Source organism: Dama dama, chromosome 9 (assembly GCF_033118175.1).
Source record: "Dama dama isolate Ldn47 chromosome 9, ASM3311817v1, whole genome shotgun sequence".
Taxonomy (NCBI): domain Eukaryota; kingdom Metazoa; phylum Chordata; class Mammalia; order Artiodactyla; family Cervidae; genus Dama; species Dama dama.
The window spans coordinates 95,881,125-95,899,567 of NC_083689.1; the positions used below are offsets into that span (position 1 = coordinate 95,881,125).

General features: G+C 38.9%; 1 protein-coding gene and 1 pseudogene across 5 annotated transcripts in view; one reads left to right on the top strand and one right to left on the bottom strand.

Annotated features, from left to right (window-relative positions):
- Positions 1–18,443, bottom strand: part of SPATA9 (spermatogenesis associated 9) — a 52,389-nt gene that overhangs the window by 19,934 nt on the left and 14,012 nt on the right. For 4 of the 5 annotated variants that reach the window (XM_061152040.1, XM_061152039.1, XM_061152037.1 and 1 more), the window contains 3 exons: positions 8,141–8,205; positions 7,158–7,231; positions 6,329–6,417 (listed from right to left, as the gene is read on the bottom strand). In XM_061152040.1, coding sequence (XP_061008023.1) covers positions 6,329–6,394 — 66 coding nt within the window. In that variant the 5' untranslated portion in view covers positions 6,395–6,417; positions 7,158–7,231; positions 8,141–8,205. Of the gene's footprint in view, positions 1–6,328; positions 6,418–6,566; positions 7,123–7,157; positions 7,232–8,140; positions 8,206–18,443 lie in introns of those variants that run through there. The other variant, XM_061152042.1, reaches the window with a different exon arrangement.
- Positions 10,000–10,270, top strand: LOC133062916 (ATP synthase membrane subunit K, mitochondrial-like; annotated as a pseudogene).

Sequence of the window (18,443 nt, forward strand, 5' to 3'; positions counted from 1 at the left end):
TATTAACATTCTGTAGTTTCCCTGTCCTTATTTTGTCAGTTCCTTTACAAAATCTTGGTGATCTGTATTGGCCTGGATTCACCGACTTTGCATGTGTATTTTGATTAACCAATCTTGATGCATTCTTCCAAACATTACACTAGATTGATCCATTCAACTTTCTCCTCTTTTACAAAATTGTCTAAGTTTTTATCTCTGTAGAAAAAGAAGCCTATTTGTAATTGATAATCTACTAATCAAAACTCTCCTGTAAGGTTCATAAAATTTGTGTTGACCAAAAATACAGCATTTATTACAAACAATATTTTTAAAAATTCAAGTGTGCATTATAGTAAAGCTTTATTGCACTTTTGGTTATCTTTCTCAGTTTAGTCTCCTCCTGAGTTCATGGCATTTTCCAATAGACCCAGTCTCTTCCCAATTAATATCATCTTTGTTTCCTTTAATGCTTAAATGGTTACAATTTGATGACTCCGCTTCCATTTTAAAATGCCTAAGGAAGGCATTTTGATACTTGCCTAGATAACTGAAAGAATTATTACTTTTAACAACAAAATGTTTCTGATCCCTTTTATTTTCCCTGCCACAAAACATGGAATCAATTAGTTCCCAAGAAGACCATCATTGCTTTTAAGAACAGTATTAGAAACCAAATCTGGGCACAGGAGTGCATGTTGAGTGGTTCTTCATGGCTCTGAGAATACAAAGTTGACAGAAGAGAAAAGGCTACTTATATTTCTTAAAATGCAGAAGGAGACATTCTTTAAAAAAAAAAAAGTCACCAGTTTATGCTGATGGTTCCAATTCACTCTTACTTTCAGTGAGTTACTTTTTAAATTAGCTCTAGCAGAAAATTTTAAATAAAAGGTCCTTCCTCATTGAAGTACCAACTTTTCCTTTTTGTTTGCTATCAAGGAAATGGCACCCCATTCCAGTACTCTTGCCTGGAAAATCCCATGGACAGAGGAGTCTGGTAGGCTACAGTCCATGGGGTCAAAAAGAGTCAGATATGACTGAACGACTTCACTTTCTTTTCACTTTTATGCTATGTAGGTTTTTTTTTTTACCAAACCACATGTGTAAATTTAAATGTTGAACCCAAATTAAGAAGTCCTCATTTCTGTTCTTTTCTTTTTAAAATTTTTTGACCCTCGGCCTAAACATCCTGGAATCTGTTGCAAAGTATGCACATTCAGATGATTCTTCTTGTCATCATCGTCTGAGCATACCACCAAATGTCAGAAAAGAAAGTCCAACTCCCAACCACCACCAACATCCTCAGAGATAAACAAAGGGACTTAAAGACCCTTTACCAAAGAAACTCAGCATCAGTTAGATTGATTTAAGAATCCTGCTCCAGATTGCACTTTTTGAGCTCCATTCTTTGAATACACATCCTGCTTTCCTCTTTTCTTTTTTCCAGAGTGGTGCCCATTTTTCTGTCATCAGCAGTTTTAATGCTGAACTCCAATTTTTAGTAACACCCGCTTTTTACTACCCTACATCTCTGAAACCAGTCTGTCAGCAAATCTTATTCAATTCTTTCTCTGAATAGTCCCAGAATTTGACCACTTCTCACCAGCCCCAGTACCAACAACTCATTCTATTAATGTTCACATGCCACTATCATCTTTTCTCCAGACTTGAAAATTAGCCTCCTCAATGGACTCCCTGCTTCCACCCTCACCTACTTTCTTTCTGTTCCTCAACACATCAGCCAGAGAGACACAATTAAAACTTACATCAGACCTGATCTTGCTTTTCTATCCAAGCATTTCAGTGGCCTGATACACTCAGTGCACGCGCCCAAGTACCTACAACGGTCTACAAAGACTGCCTTTCCTTCATCTCCCTGGCCTCATCATCTTTTTCTCTCCCTTGCCCTCTTTCATTACTTGTTGAACTTGTTAATGGCCCCCATCTCAGGGACTGTGAACTAACGATGCCATTCTACTCCTTAGGGACACCAAGGTTTGCTCCCTCACTTCCTTCAAGTCTCAATTCAAGAATCACTTTTTCACTAAGACCCCCTTGGTCACCCTACCTTACCCATCAACTGCTCTCCCATCCCACCCTTACACTTCATACCCCTTCTCGGCTATGCTTTCTTCTCCTTAAGATCTACTATTAACATAGTATGTAGTTTATTTTCCTTGTTTACGATTCTTATACTTGACTAGGATGTAAGTTTGGGGGTGTATTATTTTAGGATGTAAGTTTTATGGCAGCAGTGTTTTATATCCATTTGGCTCTCTGATCCTTTGCCAGTGCCTGGAATAGTGACTGTCAAACAGTAGATGCTCTGTAAATATATTTATTCAAATGAATGAATGAAAAATATAACATGTTAATGTTGAGAAACATTGGGAAAATAAAGCAAATATTAAGTAAGAAACCATCTAGGAATTTTTCAGTACACAATGTGCCTTGCAACTTTCCCAATAATGATAGTGCCCAACCCAAAAAAAAAAAAACTTCATCAAGTACAAAAATACAACTGAATTACAGACACTCTAGCTACAGTTCTACTCTCATTATACTTAGAAACCCCAATATATACCAATACAAGCAATTTCCAGACATCACTGGTATATCCCCAGAATAACTGTGCCCCACGGGGTTAAAAAGCCCACTCTGAAGATGTACCCCATAGGGTTGACAGAAACTGGTGACTAACAATTCCTGAGCTAGTCTTACAGAAGAGCAGGGAAGTACTTGTTTTTTGTTTTTTTTTTTAAAGACAAAACAAAACAAAACACCCTCTGCTTCATTGATCTGCCTTCACTGATCAAGCTTGCCTTAACTGTTTCTGCAAATTGTGTACCTTCCAAGTGTCACATGGCTTAGACAAATATATCACAAGACTCCTTTAACTGACCCCTAGAGATAACACCTCTGACATATGGCTTGCTAGTAATGACTGCTTCAGGAACATAGCTAATCTTTCCCAATTCAAACTAGTCAAGATCACATGGCCATTCAACTAGGCCTGCTCGGGTATTCAATGGGTAACTTTCTGACATCAGGCGGCCACAAGCTGCACCCTCAGATCAGGCTAACACCAATATTTTCTCAACAGGCATCCCGTGAAGAAGCATGTAACTCTGATATGCCTACAGAGAGCAGACATTACCTCACCTTTTTCCTGCCTCCAAACACCTTCACCTGCACCTCTGACTACCCTATACTCTTCACCATATACACCCCCTTGGCTTTGGGGAGATGGATCTGAGATGTGTTCTGTCTCCTCACTTGGCAGTCTTATGAATAAACCCCTTCTCTGCTGCAAATTTCAGCATCTCAGCATTAGGCTTGCTGCACAATGGGCAAAGAAAACTGGTTTGGTCACACCAGCACTTTTTACACCACATGTTTAAAAAAAAAAAAAGAAAGCATGGAGTTCAGAAAAATGTATCTACAGATGTAAAAATCCAGTTTTTGCATGGATTCTAATGTGCTCTGTCTGTGCTCTTTCTCAATTTTGTAGTACACAGTTAAGTGCAAGATAATCACAAAAAAGGTGGTTATGTAACTACTTTTCATAAGTAAATTTGACCTTATTTACCATAAAAAATTTATCCAAGTAAAGATTATTTGAACTAAAAAATTTTAATTCCCTAATTATAGCTGCATTTTTTATTTGTTCAAACTTAAAAGTTTAGTATTTTAAAGTCCTCATATAGAAATCACTTGCAATTTGCAAGTGTAAACCTTAAAAACTTACTTTTTACTAAAAGATGTGGATACTGAAGGTTTTGGGGTCTGGCCTAGTTGGAAGGGAGGGAGTGGACAATACAAGACCTCAGAGGCCAGAACCTCAAGCCAGAATTCTAAAATTAACTTTCCCCAGTCCTGGCCAGAGGAGGGTGGAAACAATGTCCTTAAAAATCTTTTGTCATGAAGGACTATTTAATAACCATTATTCTGGGTATATTCTTCTATAAAAACTCTACCATCACTTTCATCAAATCTTTTTTTTTTTTTTTTAACCCCAGGCCAGCAACATGACTTTTTCCTAAATAGGTGCCTAAAATTAAAAAAAAGAAAAAAAAATTTTAAATATTAATCACAAAACTTAGAGATTTAAAATACAATCCAATTACTAAAGCCCTCTAAGTAGTCCTAAAATCAGTCCTTTCAGGATGTTTGGGAACTATAGACAATGCTAGAAATAAAATCTGCAACACTTACAATCTGACTTTTAACAATAATCTAGTTAAGGACATAATATTAGCCTTGTTTCCTGGATAATTTATTTTTGAAGAGCAAATAACTTCAATGTGCTACAATATCCCCTAACTACTCAGGTAGTTAGGTAGAAAAAGAATAATGGTAGAAAAATGGTAAAAAGAAATGGTAGAAAAATGGTAAAAGAAAAATGGTGGAAAAAGAATAATGTGCTTTGAAAATCAGAAATAAAATACTTTAACTATGTTCATATTCTTCTTTGCAAAGGTGGGATGTGGTTCTTATAAGGAAATGGCTTCAGTGAGTTGGAAATAGGAACTTCGAGTTCTTTGGGGATCAGAATATCAATCTATTTCACCATAAAGCATATTTATGGCTCCAGTGATAATGAGGCTATGCAGAGTGTAGGAAGAAATGAAGGAAACTTTAAAGAAAATTGCAGCATTAATTAAATAAAACCCAGTTTCTCTAATGTTGGCAACTGTGGGAGAAGCACACTTTGGAAGGACAATAGGATTTTCCAGGCCTAGGCGTCCTTGACTTTACCTTGAAGTTTTCTCAATAATTACTGCCACTACTGTGCTGACCATAACCATTTTATCTCCTAGACCAAGCAGCTCTTTCCTCAATAATCCAGAGCATGGCCAAGAAAAGTCTCTCATGTTTCAAAATAATTTATACCAAGACTACGGGAATACAAATAAAAGGAAGCAATTTGTTACTAGGACTAAAATATAGAATTCCAAAGTCTGATTTGCCCACTAGAGCCTTAAGACTTATTCTACCCTACTTAGCCAACCACCATCTAGATGCTGTCTTACCACTGTGCATCCAGATAACTTATATTTCAGTATCACTCCTTCTAAAAGTTAAGACCTAAGGGTGATGCCATTTATTCAAATTTACTTGACATTCTGGAAATATGCTATAACATTTCATACTTTTTTGGCATGACAGTACTTCCATTGGGATATTTTCCCCTGTTCCTACGCACTTACCTTATCCCTTTCTTCACCTTGAAAACTCCTATTCATCCTTTGAGACCCAGTTTAAGCATCTTTCCTCCATGAAGTCTTCTCTGACTGCAGTATGAAGTCATTCCTTCCTCTAAATTGTATACACCTCGTACCATATATCATTGCAACTACTTGTTTATAATTCTGTATCCATTAGACTAAGCTCACTGACTGAAGGAATGCTGTCTTGTGTATCTCGGTATTCCTTCTTCCAGATCCAGGCAAAGTATTTATTAAATGTCTAATGCCAGCTGTCTGAATGAATGGTTAAATGTAGCTCTAACACCTCTCCTTTGGAATGAAATATACAGACTTTGTGATTACTTTGTTACTCAGTGCACTCTTTTGTTTACTTCCAGGAGTTACGTTCCTCATGTTGACATTGCCAAAAGCCTGATTTCTGGATAAGCAGGTTGTTACTGGACCATATAACTTTACAACATATTCTATTCTGACTGCGGCCAAATGACTGAAACCATTCATCCAGTAAGAGTTGTGTACTTTTGAGTAAATTAGGTTACATGTGTCCCCTAAACAAATGTTACCTTTTCCTGACCAAATGTCTTTATGATTCTCTACCTAGCTCCTTCCACTCCCATATCTTATCTTAAACCTTTTTTGGAACAGATGTTTAAAACATATGCATATATACTTTGTTGAAATTGATATCACTATTTTCTTGCCACATTAGAACACACACTCATGCCATAGTTACCTCTCCAGTGATATAATTTTTATCAGTCATATTTCTTTACTTACTTAATTACCACAGACTTTAGTCAAAGTATATCTAGGTATTTTTCTGATTTTTACATTAAGCAAATCTTAAGTAAACTAGGTTGCAACTGTAGCTATGAAAATGTTCTAGATTTCCAATCTAATGGTATAGTGATTGTCCTTAAACTTAATTCATCAACCTACCTCACTTCCTTACCCACAATCTTTCTGCTTTACATAGACTCCTTCCAATGAGTCAGAGTTGAAGTGGTGTTTTTCTGAGGTAAAAGGAATGTTTTTCTGAGTTTCAAATACTGATCTCATAATCGCAAATTCAATAACTGGTATGATACTAAAAATACAATATACATTTTACAGTTCTTTTCAAAGTTATAAAATCACATTACCTGATTAGACTGTGATAATCTGAGGATGGTAGGGAATTCATCTTTAAACTCATCTATAAGGTCCATGATTACTTTCTGGATCCCCTCAACTAAGACAAAAAGAAGTTAGGGGGTAAAAATATGCTTAACTAAAAATGTCCTAGACAAATTCAAAAGAACACGGAACGCTGGGTCCACCTTGGGGATTTAACTCCCAGTTTCCATACCCCCATCCCCTTCACAAGAATAGTGTGCATACTTCTTCCAGAAAAGTTCTTCAACACCTGCCCACATATCCACCCAACAGGTTTGATTGGCATGTTGAGTTCCTAGTTCATGGCAAGCTTGCAGGCCTGGGCACTGCCCGTCCTCCTCTACCATTTGTGAGGGGTGACAGTAACCTTTCCACTCAGGGAAGCAAGCGAGGGCAGAACCTGCAGTTCCAGAGAATTCTTTGTTACTGCACAATGGGTCTCTAGAAACTTGCTATAGAATCCTCTGATATCACTCTGGGCCTAAGAGGAGGAAGAGTGTGTTTGGAGCCACAAGGGGAGGAGAAATGAGATTAAAAAATGAAGCACACTAAGGAGTTCTGCAATAGGAATTGAATTTTGTCTCAACTTCTGTAGTGATACTTCAGTTATTGGATCATCTGAGACCCTTTGGAAAGAGTTGGCATACGCTTTAAAAGAAATGCTTTACCTTTGATGCCAAGCGGAAAAGAAACACCAGCAGTTAACTCAGAAAGAGACTTATGCACAAGCTGTTTTTCCTTCACCCAAATGAGGATCACTAGGTCAGGCCAAGGCAAAATCATGAAGTCTTTGGTTTGCCTTCTTTAAAATCTCACCTTTTTGTTTTCTTCATCCTTGTCCCTTGAGTACTTTCTCACTTCAGACGACCATTATTTTCCCCTTGTCAAAGCTGTGGAAAGAACTGCATGTCATGCTCACTTGATTATATTGTGGGCTTCCCAGAGGGAACCAGTGGTAAAGAACCTGCCTGCCACTGAAGGTCTACTTAAAGAGACACGGGTTTGATCCCTGAGTTGGGAAGATCCCCTGGAGGAGGGCATGGCGACCCACTCCAGGATTCTTGCCTGGAGAATCCCAGGGACAGAGAAACCTGGCAGGTTACAGTCCACAGGGTTGCAAAGAGGTTACATTTTAGTGTTAATAAGCTAGTTGGTCAACTCAAATCCATTTTAATTTGAAGCCTTTATATTTAACTGTAGCTAGATGGATTTCTTCAGCAAGCATAAAACTGGCTGCTGGAGGTCTGTGTAAGGGAACTACCAGGAAAAGAGAAATGATCATCATAGGATCCTTCTAGCTTGTGATGCCTGCCAGATCCCCAGGTTTCACCCAGTCCTCAGTCCTCACCTGCCTGAGAACACTCTCCATCACAGCGAAACCACCTCTCTGCCCTTGAACAGCACCTGTTTCCCTCCATCATAAAGCTGATGTAAAGAGAACTATACCCTTACCACTTGGAAAGTGAAATCTACTGCCAGAAAGAAAATATTATTAGACAGTGATAAACACACGAACTGGGAGTCTACACGAAAATGAAACCCTTTATTTGTACTACTAAGATACCTGGCTATCAGAGTTACCAGAGTAACACCCGTTAGGACCTCTCTTGGTCATCTGTGTTCTCCACGCCCATCAACTCCCAAATTCTTTTTTCCATCTACCATCCTCAATGTCCGAGCCCCCAATTGTTTCACCTAGTTTTCTTTTCATCCATTCTCCCCTCCTAGGCATCCTGTACAATTTTAAAAAATCTATAGGAAAACATATCATGTTAATATTTCCCATACTGCAGGCTTACCTGACTCTGTTGTTAGTTATGCTAATGAAATTCTTTTCATCTTTTCTCTCTTAATGGCCTTCTCCCTGCAAAGGAAGTGATGGAAAAAGACAGGGTGATAAGTTAAAAAAAAAAAAATCCCATCTTCCTTTGCTTACATTTGTGACCATACCTGATAATATTTATTATTTGGGGCTTTATTTAATATTTTATGCCTGTATCCTTACATATACTACATTATTATAGACAGTATTAGGTGAAATAATGTCAGTGGCTATGTTTAGTTATTTGTTGTTATTTACAACTCATGATTGAGTATTCCATACTTAAAAATTTGAATTACAATTTTGAGGTAGCTTGTATGTAAACAGGATGCTTGTAAATTGAATTATTTGAAATGTACTAAGGGAACTTTTAAAGTATAATAACTCACCCTAGATAAATCCTCCTGTAAGGTAAAGAATCATCTTTTTTTAGAGTGACTACAAATGTTTAACTTTTAGTCTAACAATATCCTCTTTTTTATTGGAATATAGTTGCTTTACACTGCTGTGTCAGTTTCTGCTATACAACAAATTGAATCAGCTATATGTATGTGTATATATCCCTTTTTTTGGATTTCCTTTCCATTTAGGTCACCACAGAACAACGAGTAGATTTCTCTGTGCTATACAGTGGGCTCTAATTAATTATTTTACACATAGTAGTATATATATGTCAATCTTGGTCTCCCAAATCATCCCATCACCACCCCCTTCCCTCATACAATGTCTGTGTCTTTATCTCTGTGTCTCTATTTCTGCTTTGCAAATAAGACCATCTATACCATTTTTCTAGATTCTACATGTATGTGTTAATATTATGATATCTGTTTTTATCTCTCTGACTTACTTCACTCTGTAAGACAGTCTCTAGGCCCATCCACATCTCTGAAAATGAGACAATTTCATTCCTTTTTATGGCTGAGTAATTTAATATGCCATTGTATATCTGTACCACATCTTCTTTATTGATTCCTCTGTCGATGGACATTTAGGTTGCGTCCATGTCCTGGCTATTATAAACAGTGCTGCAATAAACACTGGAACTCAGGTATTGTTTTGAATTATGGTTTTCTCTGGGTATATGCCAGTCGTGGGATTTCTGGATCACATGTAGTTCTAGTAGTTCTAGTTCTACTTTTTAAAGGAACTTCCATATTGTTCTCCATGTTGGCTATGTCACTGTCAGTTTACATCCCCACCAGTAACCATCTTTTTAACATGAAAAATAAATACCTGCTAATATCTTGTAAGTACAGATTTTCAAAGGTATTTCTCTCTCTCTCTCTCTCTCTACACACACACACACACACACACACATTTTGCTTCTCCTTTAAAATGGTTTAATAACTATATTCTACAACTCCAGTTGAGTACCATTAATATGAAGTAGACCTGGAGAGCCTGAAGGAAGTCTTCAGATAGTTATAGTAAAATGACAGACCACACAGAGGACAGAATTAGCAACAATAGTATTGCCATGCAGCTTAGGAACTTCTGAGGTTGGTTAGATGATAGGAAACTGGGAAGGCCAGATTTCCTGTTGTCTGTTTCCTACATCACAATATAAACTTCATGAGCTCAGGGTCTTTGGTTGGCTCAAGTTAATATTCCCAATACTTAGATAATGCTTTTACAGTTTTACACACATATGTCCTTAATGGGGCTTCTCTGATGGCTTAGCAGGTAAAGAATCCTCCTGCAATTTCTAACATGTCTTGGGCAGGATGAAAATTTTAATCATTAACAAAGTCTGTGTTAATGATTGATTGCGTGAGGGGGAGGTGGAATCTTCCAGAGGGACTGAGGGGCAGCGGCTTACTGTGAAGGACGCAGGCCATGGAGTTTGAGCCTTTTGGAAGACTGAAATCATGGGGTCCAGAAACTGATGCCTAGTTCCATTTCACTGGTGTCAAGAAATATTTCAACTCTTACACTCTCACAGGGAGAATGAATTGTGTGCTGGCCACATACAGAGGTATTGCTTTGATATTCTTAGACTTCAAGTTAAGCTCTAAAAAAACTCCAGCTGCAAAAGCAACATAAACAGATTGTGAACAGTCCATTATCTGTTAAGTTCCCACGCTTGAAGAAGCTAATGTGAACTCACCATGTGATACTCCATTTGTATAATAAATTATGAAACTGGAAAAAAAAAAGTCTGTGTGTGTCTGTGTGAGTCACTCAGTTGTGTCTGACTCTTTGCGACCCCAGGGACTATAATAGTCTGCAAGGCTCCTCTGCCCATGGAATTCTCCAGGCACATATACTGAGGTGGGTTGCCTTTCCCTTCTCCAGGGGATCTTCCCAATCCAGGGATTGAACCCAGGTCTCCTGCACTGCAGGTGGATTCCTTACCCTCTGAGCCACCAGGAAGCCCTACCAAAGTCTTCATAGAGTCAATTAACTGAAATGTCAATGCAAAACACTTAAGATACATTACGTACAAACAATAATGTTTATTAAACACCGTGGGAAGAAAATGTGTTTTCTCCATGTACAAAGTACTACATTTTAACTGAGTTTCCCTTGATAGTGACATAACCTAAATAATTAACTGAATTAATTCAAGATGAGCTCTATAAGGAAATAGGTACACTGAGATCACTTGTCTTTGATTTTCCTTTATACTTTTTTTTGCTAAATAATACTGAGTAGATTAACTGCAGTCTATTATTCTATATATATGAGAATAGAAAATAAAAGTGTACAAGTTCATGGATTTAGTACTGATAAATACATATGTAAGTGAAAACATACAATGCAGTAAAGATGGAAAGACTATATATGTAAGTTTTTTCAAATATTTACTTCTAAAAAGTAAGCCCCAACTAAAAATTGAAAACAAATTGGAAAAAATTAGTTGCATATCAGATTGGTTACAAGACCTACAGATGATTTCAGTGGCTTTATATTTTTAATTGAAGTAGAGTTGATTTTCAGTATTGCCGTTATAGAGCAAAGTGATTCATAAGTGTGTATGTGTGTGTCCATGTTCTTTTTTCAGATTATTTTCCATTATAGGCTGTTACAAGATATTGAATATAGCTCCCTGTGCTATACAGTAGACCCTTGTTTTTATTTATTGGGTTGACCAGAAAGGTCATACTGGTACAGAAAAGCCTGAACGAACTTTCTGACCAACTCCATATTTTATATATAGTAGTATGTATTTGTTAATCCTAAATTCCTAATTCATCCCTCCCCTTCCTTTCCTCTTTGGTAACCGTATGTTTGTTTTTTATGTCTGTGAATCTATTTCTAAATAAGTTCATTTGTATTAATATCATATTTTAAGATTCCATATATGTGTTATTGCAATATGTCTTTCTGTCTGATTTACTTCACTTAGTATGATAATCTCTAGGTCCCTCCATGTTGTTTCAAATGGCATCATTTCATTCTTTTTGATGGCTGAGAAATATCCCTTTTTTTTGCTTGTGGAAAGACTGTTTTCATATTGGAGTGGGCTGCCATTCCCTTCTCCAAGGGATCTTTCCAACCCAGGGATTGAACCTGAGTCTCTTGCCTCTGTTGCACTGCAGGTAGATTCTTTACCATCTGAGCCACCAGGGAAGCCCTTTTCATATATTATACTCTGATAAAGAACTTAAATGGACTTATATATAAGTTAATATAAAATGATACCTCTGGTATTGACAAGTTTGAACTTGTACTCCTTAGGAACAACCATAACCCTTGAAATGATTGCATTAATGACTTCCTGTCCTCAGTCCATTGGAAGCTTTTGTTTATAGGAATTCATAGGGCTCATTTTTGTTTTCTTGAAATGCCATGTAGTTATAAATTAGTTGTAGACATCAGGTGCTTCTGATGAACTGAAAATCTGACTTTTGGGAAACTTCACAGGTTTCTTTATCTATCATGTAGGTGATTATATATGGATACATTAAAAAAAATAAGACTGGGATTTTTTTTTCCTTTCAACTTGAAATATTATCCCTGTATATTGCATGAATGAGAGATTTCCCCATATTTCCATCAGAGTAATATACTTGCTTTAATTCTTAAGCATGAGTGAACATGATACAAAAATATATGCTGACTTACTTGTGAAGAATGCATTTAAAGCTATTTTAAATGTATTTTAATTTGTGAGACTTTACTTATTAGGAAATTGGTTATTATACTTAATGCTCTAATCTGATGGTAAAGGTATTCTTAAGAATTTGCAAGTAGTTTAGATTTTCAAAACAGAATGGGAGAGAACACTGTATAACCATCCTGCTGCTCCTTCAGTGCAGTACAGTAAAACTCTGAAATTTAAAAAAAAAAAAAAAAGGAACAGAATCGACAAGATCATCATAAACTCATGATTTTTAAAAATACCTTTTTTCTAGCAGTACAGTTAGAAACACTGCCCCTCAGTAGAAAAGAGCACATCTAACACCCAGATCCTAGGCTTTAAAATACCACCCCCCCTTCTACTAGGAACCAGGACTCCTTGAAGAAATAGCTGATAGCAGTCTGCAGCAGCAGAAATATACGATGAAGCAGGGAGATCTCAGGCCAGAAAGGAAGAAAGCTTTTTGAAGATTAATGGGGCCCTACGAGGAGGACACAGAAGCCAGCTTGAAGGAACTACGAAGGCCTCCGCCGTCATTACCTGGGCTTTACAGGGGAGGACTCGGGCCATGTGAACGCTCAGTACTGCACTAACTGTAATATCAAGAAATCGTGAACAACCCAAACATCCATCCTTCAACTACAAAATTAATAAGTAAATCATAGCAGTTACATTATGGTTACTCTATAGCAGTAAACCTGAATGAATTTAGTACATGCAACATCATGAATGAATGAATAGCAATAATGCAGTAATTTTGAATGAGAAAAGCAAGATCCAGAAAAAAAAAAAAAAGTCAAGCATGATTCCATTTATATGAAGTTCAAAACCACTCAAAACCAAGCAATGTATTAGGAGTACACATATGCATGGTAAAACTATAGAGAAAAGACCAAGGGAAGCATAAACATAAAATTCAGGATAGTGCTTACGACCTCTGAGGAGGGAATGAAGAGATGGGACTGCACAAGGACATACAAGGACTTTGAAGGTAATGAATGTATTTGTTCTAAAACTTAATCATGTGTGCAGGTATCAAAGTATTACAATCTTTATCTCTTGCAGCAATTTATAAATGTATCTTCTCAATATTTAATAAAAACAATGAAAGAAAATAACCTGATGAACAAATTGCTGTAACAACTTTGGTAAAAAATTATCATTAAGGTTATTCCAGTAACAATGGTAAGGGTATGTCTTTCAGTCATTAAATATTAAATAAACAACTATTATGTGATGGCACAGTGAATAAAATAGGTGAAAACAGTTGCTCTACTGGAACTCACATCCAGTGGAACAGAATCAAACAATTTGCTATTTTCTATGGACCAAAAAAAGCCATTTCTTTCATTAGTAACTTGCTCAGATTTTGAAGTGAATGTTTCACAACTGTATTCTATATAACACTTGAAAAAACTAACTACATATGAGATAAAATATTCTTCTGATTGAAAAGATCTTATTTTAACCTGAGAAAAGTTATGTTATAAATCTATGTTTTAGACTGAAATCTTTTCTTACAGCTCCCTCATCAAATCTGTAGACATAATTGCAAATAAGAGTTTTTGAGCAGCTATGCATCTTCTGATAGACATCTTCACCTTGGAAATAGGCAACCTAAAATTGAAACCTTTCAGGAAAAGCAATATTAAACACATTTGAGTATCCACAGTCCACATATTTTTACAGCCTTCGGTTAGAGTCTCAGATTCATCTACTTCATGTTGTAATGTCTGCCAGACATGACTAAAAATACAGATTTTGTATTTTGGCCCCTTTCCCTGTAGTCACAGAATGTACAGCTTAATTGCCTAGATGCTTAAGCAGATCTCCTTGGTCAAAGCAATAACATTCAAACAAGATAAAAAAGAAAAAAATGGTCATTCCATGTAATTCAACATAGGTATAAAAAAGAAAACTGTCCCGCGCTAAAAATTAAACACTAAAGGATGCATTCCACTCTTTCTTTGATCCAACACATCTACAGCAAGTTGATGACATTTGTTTAGAGCTGAGCCCAGACAAGATATAATTCACCATGTGCAAATTTATCTGAATTTGCTATGAGACAACACTGGTGTCCAGTCAGCACCAGCTAATCCTCTTAAGTAAGTTAAAAGTATAATAAATTGCCTATAATCCTAAACTATGAAGGCTATAGACAATAATTATAATAACAATACCCTTTATTTTAAAATGAAGTCCCCTCGACCAATGACTTAAATTGCATCTGCCCAGTTTGTAGTTGGTGGCTTCCCTGATAGCTCAGCTGATAAAGGATCTGCCTGCAATGCAGGAGACCCGGGTTTGATTCCTCAGTTGGGAAGATCCGCTGGAGAAGGGATAGGCTACCCACTCCAGTATTCTTGGCCTTTCCTTGTGGCTCAGCTGGGAAAAAAATCTGTCTGCAATGCGGGAGGCCTGGGTTTGATCCCTGGGTTGGGAAGATCCCCTGGAGAAGGAAATGGCAACCCATTGCGGTATTCTTGCCTGGAGAATCCCTTGGACAGAGGAGCCTGGTGGGCTACAGCCCATGGGGTCACAAGAGTCAGACGTGACTTAGTGACTAAACCATCACCATCAGTTTGTAGTTAGTACTCAATTTTCACACAAACAAGTTGATAAAACCCCAAACTAAACATATCTAAAATGCATTATCTAGGCAGTTAAAAGATTGGAAAAGCAAGCTTTGTTTTTCTTTTAAAGGATGTAGTAAAGCCAGATTATTTCTTCAGATTCTATTTAAAGATAGAAAACAGAATGATTTTGTGGGCCATGCATAAGTTCTACTATGTCTATCTGTGTGTGCGCTCAACTGCTCATTTGCATCAGACTCTTTGCGACCCCATATAATGTAACCCCATATAATGTCCATGGAATTTTTCAGGCAAGGACACTGGAGTGGGTTGCCATTTCCTACTCCAGGGAATCTTCCCAAGCCAAAATTGAACCTGCATCTCTGACATCTCCTGCATTTGGCAGGCGGATTCTGTAGCACCTTGATGAATCAAGCTCTGAGGAATTTAAAAAGTATCCCCACCAAGGAAGTGGCAGATCAAAGACCCTTGTCTAAATTCTGTTTTCAATATTTTGAATTCTCTCGTCCAACATATTGCCTCTCTTAGTTGGAGTGAGTGACTTTCAAGAGCAGAAAGAAAAAGGAGACAATAACAATAGGAGAAATACTCTAAGATGGTCTAAAGTGAAAAGTGAAAGTGAAGTCGCTCAATCATGTCCGACTCTTTGTGACCCCATGGACTGTAGCCTACCAGGTTCCTCTGTCCGTGGGATTTTCCAGGCAAGAATACTGGAGTGGGTTGCCATTTCCTTCTTCAGAGGATCTTCCCAACCCAGGGATCGAACCTGGGTCTCCCGCATTGCTGGCAGACGCTTTACCGTCTGAGCCACCAGGGAAGTCCAAGATGGTCTAAGAAGTTTAGAAGAAGATTCATATGATCGGAAATTCTATTATGGACAGCTTTCACCTTTTCAATCAAAATCTGAGTGCCCACTGTATACCAGGGACCTGGGACACAAAAATGAACATGAAAAGTCCTTGTTGCAGGTAATATAAAACAGTTTCAAAGACAATTACAATAAAATATTATAAAAGCAGTAACACAAAGTGCTCTATGAAAGCAAGAGAAAGGGTGTCAACTCTGAGAGGCCAAAGTCTGAAAACCTTTTGTTTGGTAAACACATCAGACGCTGTGCAAGAAACTGGGGGCAGTGCTAAGTAAAACAGGTGGGATCGCTGCTCTCACAGAGCTTGTATTACAGTAGGAGAAGACACAGCAAATGAATGTCATCCCATGTAGTAAGAATATACTATACTGTACTATAGCAAGTGAAACTGAACCATGTATAAACTGAGAAGACTAGGCCACTACTTTATGGAATGTCAAGGAAGCATGCCTGTGAGACAGTGAAGAACAACTAAGTCAAGGGCATATGCCCCTTCATATAGTTATTGCTTCATCTCTGGGGCAAAATCAGTAAGTTGTTTTTTATTTTTTTTAAACTCAGCACCTTTATTCTGTAGGGCTTCCCTGATAGCTCAGTTGGTAAAGAATCAGCCTGCAATGCAGGAGACCCCAGTTCAGTCTCTGGGCCTGGAAGATCCCCTGCAGAACGGATATGCTACCCACTCCAGTATTCTTGGGCTTCCCTGGTGGCTCAGCTGGGAAAGAATCTGCCTGCAATGCGGGAGACTTGGGTTCGATCCCTGGGTTGGGAAGATCCCCTGCAGCAGGGAAAGTCTACCCACTCCAGTATTCTGGCCTGGAGAATTCCATGGACTGTACAGTTCATGGGGTCGCAAAGAGTTGGACACGCCTGAGCAACTTTTTCACTTTAACCTTTATTCTGCAGAGAGTTTACCTTCAGGCTCACGGTGTAATTCTCCGTAACTCACACTGTCTTGGGTCAGTTTCCATCCTTGCCCAGTATGAGGAAGAAAGATCCCTTTCTCTCTTCATCATCGACATGACCGCTCTCGGCGAGTCGCGGGCCTGCGCCCACCGTGCTGAGCGCTGTCCTCACCTGGACCAGCTCTCCCGGAAGGGCAGGCTCCACATGGGGCTGCGTGGCTCCAGGTGCCCCTCGACCACCTGCAGGTCAGGTGCCCGGTGGAGGCCGCCCACCCACCTGGGCGTGCAGACACTACCGTGGCAGCCCTTTGGAGCCCTCATTGGCCTCCTGGCCACAGCCTTCGCTTCTACCACAGCCTGGCTGCAAAGGGGCAGCCCAATATCTGCCTGCACCCCCTTCCACACGTAAGTGATGGGAGACCTGAGGGCTGATTCCTGCAGCACGTGCCACAACGTGTGATGTCCACGCATTGGAGCAAAGCCAGGCCTGGGATGAGGAAACCTGGGACAGAGTCCAGTCGCCAGCCTCCAGGAGGTTCTAGAACCCCTGGAGTTGGGAGTTCCAGTCCTCAGGGCCTGTGCAAAGGTAGGCTGCCCACAGCCAGATATGGCACAGGCATCTAGCAGAGGTTGTCTTGGCCTCTCCTCCAAGACCTTATTCCTCCCCCAACTTTGCATGCCCTTGGAGGCATCCCAGAGGACTGCTCTTCTGCCTAAAATCCCAGACACTCAGGCCCAGGTAGGTGTTTGGACCTACCGGTCAAGAAGAGCAAATGGTGCTGAATGTGCTTGACTTCACTTGTGATGAAAACTGCAGGCCCAAGGGATAGGGGTCCTGCCAGACAGACATCATTTCAAAGAAAAGGGACGATGGTTTTTAGGGAGGAAGCCTAGCAACAGTATCAGAAGAAAGTTAATCCCCAAAGCTAACACCTTTTCAAATTTTGTCAACTCAGTAAAACCTTTATTTTTCAGATTTCTTTACCCTCAATCCATTCCCCCACCTAAAGTATCGAGTTTTTTGTTAAATCACACCAATAGCAACTTTGGAAAAATCACAAAAAATAATGTGCTATGATGTGGTGTGAAGATGGGAATCCTAAGATTAAAAGTCAAGAGACCCTGGGATATTAGTGTCAGGCCTGATCTGACCACCTGTAGGAACTACCGTCACTTAATCCCTCAGCTCAAATTTATTAATCAGCAAAGTGAGGGAGTTGAAATAGAGATCTTCAAAACTTTGTGACTGTCTGACCTTAGCAACTGTCCTACATTATCACTGATAGTCATTACATATTTTGGTAACTGTAATTGCCCCAGGATCAAAGCCAAAAATTAAGGCACTTGGTGAAGGGAAATCAGGCGTGCTGCAGTCCACAGGGTTGCAAAGAGTAGGACACGACTGAGCGACTGAACTGACTGAGACCTCCCCGTCCTTCGCTACTTCCCAGAGTTTGCTCAAACTCATGTCCATTGGGTCAGTGATGCCATCCAACCATCTCATCCTCCGTTGCCCCCTTCTCCTCCCACCTTCAATCTTTCCCAGCATCAGGGTCTTTTCCAGTGAGTCAGCTCTTGGTATCAAGTGGCCAAAGTATTGGAGCTTTAGCTTCAGTCCTTCCAATGAATATTCAGTGTTGATTTCCTTTAGGATGGACTGGTTTGATCTCCTTGCAGCCCATGGGACTCTCAAGAGTCTTCTCCAACACCACAGTTCAAAAGCATCAGTTCTCTGGTGCTTAGCTTTCTTTATAGTCCAACTCTCACATCCATACACGACTACTGGAAAAACCAGAGCTCTGACTGACTGTACTGACCTATGTCAG